The sequence below is a fragment of the Pelophylax lessonae genome, assembly GCF_965119305.1.
Source record: "Pelophylax lessonae genome assembly, chromosome: 4".
Classification (NCBI taxonomy): Eukaryota; Metazoa; Chordata; class Amphibia; order Anura; family Ranidae; genus Pelophylax; species Pelophylax lessonae.
This window is the reverse complement of record NC_138771.1, coordinates 629,730,451-629,741,644: the sequence shown is the minus strand read 5'-3', so window position 1 is coordinate 629,741,644 and position 11,194 is coordinate 629,730,451. Positions and strand designations below refer to the sequence as shown.

At 41.0% G+C, this 11,194-nt stretch overlaps 1 protein-coding gene across 2 annotated transcripts in view; it reads left to right on the top strand.

Annotated features, from left to right (window-relative positions):
• Positions 1-1,514: 1,514 nt before the first annotated feature.
• The window catches only part of LOC309551920 (uncharacterized protein), a 199,725-nt gene continuing 190,045 nt past the window's right edge, over positions 1,515-11,194 (top strand). For both annotated transcript variants that reach the window (XM_082252639.1, XM_082252640.1), the window contains exon 1: positions 1,515-1,641. In XM_082252639.1, the coding sequence (XP_082108765.1) occupies positions 1,605-1,641 (37 nt within the window). In that variant the 5' untranslated portion in view covers positions 1,515-1,604. The remainder of the gene's footprint in view (positions 1,642-11,194) is intronic.

Here is an 11,194-nt window from a genome sequence, read left to right as displayed (position 1 = left end):
ATCCAGACTGAATCATCAGCTCATCCCTACTCGCCAGGGCACTGGGTTAATGATATATAAATACAAGAAAAAACATTGTATTTTACAGCTCACAATACCTTAGATGTTGTGGTTGTATTAGTTTTCTTTTTTTCGGGCTAAGAACATTTTCTGCACTACACTGAAATCTTAATGTTATCAACTTTCTCAGCTATTTTCTTTGAACTACAAAACAACTTTTTCCTATGTAATGGAAGTCAAGAGATGGGTGTTTTTGTATCCAAATCAAGACTGAGCAGCCTAGGCTGACAATACTGCTCCTGCATAGATAAAGTGCAGTAAGTGTGTGTTGTCACCCCAGGACAGAAAGTTTCCAGCAGGATCAACAGGTGAAAATAAAGGGAAACAAAATGCAAAATAAGAACAATAATACAACCACCACATCCAAGGACTGGTAAGCTGTTTTGGGGTTTGGACATGCTTTAAGCCTTTCATTAGATCCTCTACAGCAGTGGTCTCCAAACTGCAGCCCAGGAGCTAGATGCAACCCTTTGCCTGACTATATCTGGCCCTTGGGGCACAATTACTCCCTGTGACACCAACAAGGAAGCACGATTCCTCCCACTAACACCATTATTGATTCCCCTTTTACCAATGATGGGGCATTATTCCTCCGACTGACAACAATGATGGGGCACTTTTCCTTCCATTGATACCAAGGATGGGGCACCATTTCTCCCATTGACACCAATGATGGGGCACTATTCCTCTAACTGACACCAACAATGGGGCACAATTTCTCCCACTGACACCAATGATGGGGCACCATTCCTCTCCTTGATACCAAGGATGGGGCACTATTCCTCCCCTTGATACCAAGGATGGGGCACTATTTCTCCAATTAATACCAATGATGGGGCACCATTCCTCCCACTGACACCAATGATGGGGCACTATTCCTCCCCTTGATACCAAGGATGGGGCACTATTTCTCCAATTAATACCAATGATGGGGCACCATTCCTCCCACTGACACCAATGATGGGGCCCTATTCCTCCCCTTGATACCAAGGATGGGCACTATTTCTCCAATTAATACCAATGATGGGGCACCATTCCTCCCACTGACACCAATGATGGGGCACTATTCCTCCCCTTGATACCAAGGATGGGGCACTATTCCTCTACTTGATACCAAGGATGGGGCACAATTTCTCCAATTAATACCAATGGTGGGGCATTGTTTGCTCTCTTTATGGCAGAGCGTTTTTCACTTACACTGACAGACTGGTCACCCTCACAAAAAGTTAACTGGCCCTTTGTTTTCGAAAATTTGGAGACCCCTGCCCTATAGGACAGGACAAACAAATTAGCTATTCTTTCATGTACACTTTTGCCATCAATTTGTTCTTATGAATTGCTATCTTTAGTTCCTCATGGCACCCTTACTGTACGTCATGTCTGTATGTTATCTTCCATATCATCCGATTCTCGAAAACCCATTCTGCCATTTCTTCATTCTGTGGTTTGCTCATATCCTCCTTCTTTAAACTGAAATGCATTTAGACCACAAAGCAGGGACAACACATCCTCTCCCGTCCAACTACGGCACCCTGTAAGGAGCGATGAGACTCTTCATCCTGATCAGTCTGTCCTTTCTAGGTAAGTGCTAAAATTTGATATATACAACTATAGAAGTTATCTCCACAAGCAAATATGCAGTTAATCTACCAGAGGGATTATGATTTGGCCAAATTCAATGTTTGCAGCAAATATTAGGAAGCTGTGAGCAGTCTTTGTAAACTTCTCATCTTTCCAGAAGTTAGAGCTACCAAAAGTGCAATACAATCTCAACGCCTTCATTTTTTCAAGGAACAATATTGCGCAAGGTATAGTTTCAGTATTTTCTTTTTTTATCTAAAATTAATATTTAACTATAAAAGGGATATGATAAATATATAAGCCATTCCTCTATGGGCAAATCACAGATTTACACTGAAGCAGATTATAGTTACAGAGGATTTGTTTTGAAGATCACTGTAAGCAGGGCTTATTTTCAACTGGAACTTGGTGGAACCCACCTCTGGCTCAGGTCCTCTGCTTTCTGCTCAGCACTATTACTTGTACACACAGAAGTCTGGCTTTTGTGTTTACAAGTGGCAGCTTGTCTCCCAACGACTCCCACAGATCTGATCTTATGAGCAGCTCCCACTTAGTTCAGGATGGGGACAATGGAGATGTAGGTGCCCGGGGTGCAGTGCGGATGCTGACACCCCCACTGGATGATCTCCCTGCAAGTGAAAAAGGTGGTGCCACCTACTTTGTGCACGGAGGTACTAGAGTCGGCTGGGTGATTCAGCTTAATACAACAACAATAGTAAGACATATGGAAAATGGTGAAGCTTTTAAGGTGGGGGAAGATGGAGGCAGTGGAGCAGGGGCTGCATGCAGAGGCCACACCTGAAGAGGGGTGAAGGTGAGATGTGCATGCGGGATGCAGAGGTTAGCAGCTGTGGAAGAAGGCTTAACTGTTCACTCTGTATACAGCGCACCCCTAAACCCTGCACTCTGTATGTAATGCACTCCTGGTATTTAATGCTTCTTTATGGACCCCCGACCTAGTGAAATTATACCACCCCAGTATTTGATGCGATTTGTAGGGTGTATGTGGGGGGTCGAGGGGGGTTTTGGGGGGGGGGGTCGTGGTTGAGTTCCTGCACTTATTTTCTAAGAAAAAAATCTCTGACTATAAGCAAAATAGGAGTGGATTAATTTCACTTAAACACAAAATAACAAAAAAAATAAAAAATTGTAGCACTACCAATATCAAACTAAAAATGTGTTTTTGAAACAACTCCTAATAGGTAGTAGCTCCCTTAATAGGACGTATAAAAACTTCTAACCATTTATAGGTGATAAATATAATAAAATGGATATGCAATATACACAGATGGTGTGACCCCCTGTATACACGTAATGTCATGTATATAAACAATAACACAGTGAATTACAATTTTTCAGTCCAAATAAAACTTCAAACGTGCATATATTCTCCTTATATCCTGGTGCATGTACATATTACGATTGTCCTAAAACTGTGCAAACTTCTTTAAATGGTGCAGACAAAGTAAATTAGGTGCAGACACGCTGGTCAGTCCTCTTGTTGGAGAAGTAAGCGGCGGTTCCAAGGGAGACCGTACACTGCTGGAATGGAATCTGTTAGTGTCAGCTCAGGCACTCAGACTTTTTTCTTTTATGTTGATATTTCATGGAATAAACGGGTTGTGCTTTGATCCTGTGTTTCGCGATTTGTCTTTGAATCAGAGAGCCAGTGAAGGGAGTCACCAGGGAGTTGGCCTCTCTGCTATCCTTGCTTGGGACTACAAAATAACATTATTAGGCCCACTGAAAACCTGGGTCTAGGAATCTGGGGAGTTATAGCTTGATAGGGGGGTCGTGGTGTGGACACATGGAAGATCACTGGTTTGAAGCAGCAAATCCTATGAGTATAAAGCTTGTGAAGAATTTAAATACACTGATTTTGGCACATTGATTTTTGTGTTTATGCACTTTAATAGTGGTGATATTATATGACTTATTTATCATAGATGTTTTCACATATTTTGACAAATTGCTTTTTTAATGCACTTTAATAGTGGTGACACTATAGAGCAGGGACGTGCGGTGAGGTTAGTGGCTGGTGAGGCACTGGCTAGTATCAGAGTCAGATACACAAAGGTTACATATTCACAATTTATGTATTTGATTCTCATTATGTAGGCGATTACAGTTCTACTAATTTAACAAAATTATTTACAGACACTGTCCCTTTAAGATGTTTTTGGAGATTTCACTGGTCAAGTACAGGGCTGTTACAGAATTCAGAAATAAAAAATAAAAATGACCCTGTGCCCTATATACCTACCAACAGTCCTGATTTTATTAAAACAAGTCCTTATGTTGGTTAAATTAGTAAACTATGAGAACTAATGAAAGTGCCATATATAATCTATATATTAAAAGAATAGAACCTGAATTATTCTCTGAATATGTATGTGTTGGGAGTCACATTGTTTGGGGGGCCTGTGGAACCCAGCTTACCTTTGAGAGGTTGGGAAATCCCTCTCTCAACCCCCTAGGCCCCTCTTATGTGTAAGTCACCCTATGTCTATTAGGGACACAGGATGACCAAGAAAATTATGGACACTGAGAATATGGTTTGGATTACTCAAATTGTACAGTAATATTTGTCAACAATATATCTCAAGGAACATATGAAGACTCTGGGACTCTAGACCTAGGATTCATGTTAAGGCCTAGCTGCCTATTGCCAATAAGAGACTGCTTCACATATCATCAGCTCAACCACCTGTCTTCCACACATTGATGAATATGCTGATTTACTCACCTGTTATCTACTGTGGGTTCTGTGTTTACACTTATGATAATATGTATTGTACTTCAGGAGTTCGAGGATGGCAGTCTGCTAGTTAATTTGCTCAGGTTGATTGAATCACTGTCTTCTATTAGTTACTGGTGGGAAAGTAGAATACTGTTTGTGTTGGTGGTTCCTTAGATAATTAGTTCAGGTTAATTATATTTCTGTACACAATTTCATCTGCATAGGTGTTTTGCATAGGGCACCTGACCTGGTGGGGTAATCTGATCAGTAGGGGGATGTCCTCCTGTGAGGTATAGATTCGGTGTGAGTTTGTTCAATAAAAGGTTTCAGTTTTATACAAGCTAAGTTCTGTTTAGTTTTGCATGGGGGCCGCTAGAATATCTGATATCTATGTTCAGACTGAAAGAAGCGGTATTCTGATGAAAGCACACAAACGCAGTGTTGGTTTGCAGTTCCGTTACAATATAGATCAGCGTTTTTCAACCAGGGTGCCTTCTGAGTTACATAGTTACATAGTAGTTGAGGTTGAATAAAGACAATAGTCCATCCAGTTCAACCTGTGTGGGTGTGTGTGGCAATAATCATCTCTCATACCCCTTAATATTCTGATCCTTGAGATGTACATCCAAGAGTCTTTTGAAAGTAGCCATACTTCCCACAAAAACTACCTGTTGTGGTAGAGAATTCCACAATCTTGTTGCCCTAACAGTAAAGAACCCCCCCGCGTTGCCTGAGGTTAAAACGCTTCTCCTCTAAAAGCTACTATGTAACTATGTAACTCAGAAGGCACCCTGGTTGAAAAACTCTTATCTATATTGTAACGGAACTGCGACCCACACTGCTTCTTCAGGGATGCCTTTGGAAAATGCCTAAAATAGCCCAAATTTGCCCCAAAATTGTGTACCAGCAAGTGGATCATCCTTCCTTTTTGATACACAACGCCACATATTTTCATTGTGCAGCATTACAACTTTGGGCATTCTACTGACATGATTGGTTGAAAAGGAATACATTGGGCTCCGGCACACCATCCTTGTTTGACCCCCCCTCCCCCCTCACCCAATGCTCCTCTATGTCAGCACCGGGTCATATTAGCTGTGTGGGGCAAAGAAAATGAGGAACAAGAAAAGCTGGAATACTAGTCAGTACCAGTGTGCAAAAGTGTATTTGCTTTCAAAGAATAAATCATCTCTAATGTTAGGTGTCTTATGTGTATGGATATTGCTGTAATACGTAAAAACTTTTAGTTTTGTTTTTACATTTTAGAATGGGGTGCCTGGAGACTGTGCTGAATCTTAACCTCTCTGGCGGTATGATTCTTTTGGATTTTAGGTGCTGAAAGCGGTACCATTATTTTGCATGTAATTCTTGTGAATGAGCAGCCCAAACCAACTGTATACATTTATTATATATATATATAATATATATATATATATATATGTATACATATATTATGTATATATATACACGTGTATATATATATATATATATATATATATATATATATATATATATATATATATATATATATGTATACAGTTGGTTTGGGCTGCTCATTCACAAGAATTATGTATATATATATATATATATATATATATATATACACATATATTTACATAAAAAGTACAGTAAAACTGCAGGAAAGGGCACTGGGGGGCAATGTAATGTGATTTTTTTTTTATTTTGAATGGTATCAGTGTGTTTGGTGTGTTTTACGTTCGAATTTGCCGCCGGTTCCACCCCCCGGCGGACGTCACGTCGCCGGAGACGGAAGCAGGGGCTCGCAGACGATCGGGAGGAAGCTCCGCCGCCGCACACCGCCGGAATACTTCGCTGGATCCAGGAGAAAAGGTAAGTAAAACCTCCTCCAGCATCCAGCGATCTTCCTAGCGCTACCCCGAGTGTGACTCGGGGTTACCGCTTTTTGCTCTAAAATCTTACCCCGAGTCACACTCGGGAATACCGCTAGGAAGGTTAAAGGGTACCTTGACTGGAAAAAGGTTGAGAAACCCTGATATAGATTATATATGGCACCTTCATTAGTTCTCACAGTTTACTAATTTAACCAGTATAAGGACTTGTTTTAGCATATGCAAATGGCGTTCAAACCACACATGTGAGGTATTGTCGTGAACGTTACAGCAAGAGCAATAATTCTAGCACTAGACCTCTTCTGTAACTCTAAACAGGTAACCTGTGAAAAATGTTAAAGCGTCGCCTATTGAGATTTTTAAGTACTGAAGTTTGGAGTCATTCCACAAGTGTGCGCAATTTTAAAGCGTGACATGTTAGGTATCTCTTTACTCGGCTTAACCTCATCTTTCACATTATACACAAAAATCGAGCTAACTTTAGTGCTTTTTTATTTATTCATGAAACAATTTTTTTTCCAAAAATACCATGTGACATAAAAAGTTGCAGCCATTTTATTCCCGACCACCATGTTGCGACCAGCATTTTATTTCCTAGGATGTTTGCAAAAAAAAAAAAAAATATATATATATATATATATATATATATATATATAAAATTTGGGGGTTCTGAGTAATTTTCCAGCAAAAAATTATGATTTTTACATGTAGGAGAGAAGTTTCAAAATTGGCCTGAGTGGCAAGTGGTTAATTACCATAAGTATGTACTATACAAATAATTATTATATATTGTTTTTATAGTGGTTGCTAAGCCACTGATATAAAATCATGCCATCCCCTCTGTAATATAACAATAAGTGTTCCTGTGTCTGTGTTATCATGGCTTCTAAGCCCTGACACCATGCTCAGTTTGCGTGCCATCCGTCATTTCACGTGACACCTCGGCCCTCTCCTCTGCCCAGCTGACAGCTATAGTGGGCGGGGCTGAGCACTCCCACTGACATCAGCCGGGGAGGAGGAGAAGAGAGTGAGCCGAGGAGTCACGTGAGCACCAGGAGATGCTCTGATATAGGTACATATCGTCATATTTTTTATATAACACAGACACAGGGGGGCATAACTTTATGTTACAGAGGGGACGGGATGTTTTTATATTAATTATGGAAGTAGCAGGGAGAGGAGGGGCAGGCACTGACATGAGCAGACAGGCAGGGAGGGGAGGGGGAAGAGGAGGACACAGAGCTGCAGATGACAGAGGCATGCAAACTGACCATGGTGTTAGGGCTCAGCAGCCATGATAAAACGTGGTCAGTTTACAGGGAGGAGGGTATAGCCAGGCAGGATCAGCCAGGTATTTCAGATGACACGGGGGGTCAATTTACACAGCACAAGCACTGTGCTGTATAACATGCTTTAAGGGAACTGGATCTGTTTTTTTTTTGTTTTTGTTTTTTTAGGGTAACAAACACTTTAAGGTTATTAACTATATTTTCAATAGCTGTACTCAAGAAGGTGGTTTAAGGGACAAATTACTGAAGTTTGCAGTTATAACTTCAAACCAGTAATTTCACAGTAAATAGATAAATAATAAACGATTATATTATAACATATAGCATAAAAATTTATTATAATGCTTGATTAAGAAGTAGCTTTTCAGCAGCAGCAGATTCTCCTTCTTAACTGTGTGAGAAAAACATGGGATTGTGGGTAAACCTAATATCCATAAACCCATGTTTTGTTCCTTGTAGTTAAGAGGGCTGGACTGGAAAGGAGCATTTGTCTTTTAGACACATACCCTCTTCTATGACACTACAGTGAGAGCAGAGCCTCCACTGCAGCATTTTTATTGGACAGCTTGGACCAATGATGCTTTACCATTGGTTCAAGGCTCCAAGCTGTCATTAAACTAAGTGCCTCTGACAAGTAGTCATCCTCTTAGTCTGCTGCAAACAGCATGTGCCAGCTTGTATTTAAACTAGCCGCACTGTATGAAGCTTCTGACAGGCTGTGCAAGGAGCCCCGTATCTCCGGAACCATAGGTACTAGGAGCAGGACTTGGGCTACCTTCCCCCCGTTGAGCTACAACCCTCAAACCCTTCTTTTTTTTTTTTTGTTTTGCTCTGACACACTTGCCTCCCCTGACTGCACATCCCTGCTATAGAGAGTTCACTCATTAAAATATTGACCAATATTGTTTTTTATGTAAAGTTTGGAAATAATATTAACACCTAGCGCTCATCAATTCTTATTTATTTGGTACATCATTGTTGCTCAATCTGCATAAGAAAGTGGAAAGAGCTGAAGGGGTGGTTTTATCTAAGTTTAAATAATTTATAAAGGAATTGTGAAAGGCCATACTTTTGCACCTATTTGTTTCAACTATGGACTTTTCCAGAGATGGACTGTTTCCTCTGCAGGTATGCTGGTGCAGCCACATGCTTGATTTAGTGATTAGGAATGTTAGAGAAATGTCTGCACTTTATGTTGGACGGTCATTTGTCTTTGCCATCATGTTAATTTATTCAAGTAAAGCTTTTGAAACTTTGCCTCTGCCTGGTCTGAAGTAACTCAAAGGGTGTAATGCAAGTAACCGGCACATTTAGAGGTTGATTTTTCTAAAACTGAAGCATGCAAAATCTGGTGCAGTTCTGCATAGAAACAATCAGCTTCCAGGCTTTTTTTTTTCAAAGCTTAACTGAACAAGTTGAAGTTAAAAGCTGATTGGCTACCATGCACAGCTGCACCAGATGTTGCGTCCTTCAGTTTTAGTAATTCAACCCCATAGTTACAGTTTGGGTCATTATACACATTGGGATGTGAAGATAATGGTACCAGAGTTAAAACTGTGTGAAGCTACAATGGTTACCAAGGGTAAAGAAGGTTTCCCTAGCAGCCTGTCGTTAAGCGTGTACATGTAGCAAGTGAGATAGCCTCTTGCAGTAAGGGAGATGTTGTTGGCTCTCCTTCAGCAGCAATCTATCTCCCATAGCAGTGAGAGCAGGTCTTCACTACCGGGGCCTTCATCCTGGACACAGGTGCGGAAGAGGAAGTGAAGTGCATGTATTCGGTCTATGCTAGGTGCACATTGGTACCCTATACTGCTACTAGGAGTGAGGTAGCTGTGGTATGATGGACAGGTGGAAAGGTCACTGGCTCTGGGTGTCCTTTCTAAATGCATAAGTGACTGTGGTGATGTACAGTAACATCGAGAGAATTTATTAGAGTTCAATCGGTTGTTTCAGTAAACGTACAGTGAATCCGGAAAGTATTCACAGCGCTTCACTTTTTCCACATTTTGTTATGTTAAAGCTTTATTCCAAATTTGATTTCATTCATTATAATCCTCAAAAGTTTACAAACAATCCCCCATAATCACAGTGTGAAAGAAGTTTGTTTGAAATCTTTACAAATTTATTAAAAGTAAAAAAACGAAAAAAAATCCCATGTACATAAGTATTCACAGCCTTTGCTCAGTACTTTGTTGAAGCACCTTTGGCACCAATTACAGCCTCACGTCTTTTTGAGTATGATACTACAAGCATGGCACACCTATTTTTGGGCAGTTTCTCCCATTTTTCTTTGCAGGAGCTCTCAATCTGTGCACAGCCATTTTCAGATCTCTTCAGAGATATTCAATCGGGTTCAAGTCTGGGCTGTGGCTGGGCCACTCAAGGATATTCACAGAGCTGCCCTGTAGCTACTCTTTTGTTATCATGGCTGTGTGCTTACAGACGTTGTCCTGTTATAAGATAAACCTTCGTCCCAGTCTGAGGTCCAGAGTGCTCTGGAGCAGGTTTTCATCAAGGACGCCTCTGTACATTGCTGCATTCAATCCTAAATAGTCTCCCAGTTCCTGCCACTGAAAAACATCCCCACAGCATGATTCTGCCACCACCATGCTTCACTGTAGTGATGGTACCAGCCAGGTGATGAGCGTTTCCTGGTTTCCTCCAAACATGACGCTTGCCATTAAGGCCAAAAAGTTCAATCTTTGTTTCATCAGACCAGATAATTTTGTTTACTCATGGTCTAAGAGTCCTTCAGGTGCCTTTTGACAAACTCTAGGCAGGCTGCCATGTGCCTTTTACTGAGGAGTGGCTTCCATCTGGCCACTCTACCATACAGGCCTGATTGGTGGAGTGCCGCAGAGATGGTTGTTCTTCTGGAGGGTTCTCCTCTCTCCACAGGGAAATGCTGGAGCTCTCTCAGAGTGACCATTGGGTTCTTGGTCATCTCCCTGACTAAGGCCCTTCTCCCCCGTACACTTAGTTTGGCTGGGCGGCCCACTCTAGCAAGAGTCCTGGTGGTTCTAAACTTCTCCCATTTAAGAGTGATAGAGGCCACTTTGCTCATTGGGACCTTCAATGCTGCAGAACTTTTTCTGTACCCTTCTCCAGATCTGTGCCTCCATACAATACTGTTTCAGAAGTCTCCAGACAATTCCTTGGACTTCATGACTTGGTTTAAGCTCTGAAAAGCCCTGTTACCTGTGGGACCTTATACAGACAGGTGTGTACCTTTCCAAATCATGTCCAATCAACTAAGTTTACCACAGGGGGACTCCAATCAAGTTGTAGAAACATCTCAAAGATGATCTGTGGAATCATGATGCACCTGAGCTCAATTTTGTGTCACGTCATGGCAAACACTGTGAATACTTATGTACATTTGATTTTTTTTTTGTTTTTTATTTTAAAAAAAATTTGCAAAGATTTCAAACAAATTTCTATCACGTTGTCATTATGGGGTATTGTTTGTAGAATGTTGAGAAAAATAATGAATGTAATTCATTTTGGAATAAGGCTGTAACATAACAAAATGTGGAAAAAGTGAAGTGCTGTGAATACTTTCACTTTACCTCAGGTGTGAGACAGTGACCTTAACCAAAGTGCCTAGCCTAGCCCAGAAGAACCCACTCCGGGGTAGGCCTCTCATGTCACCC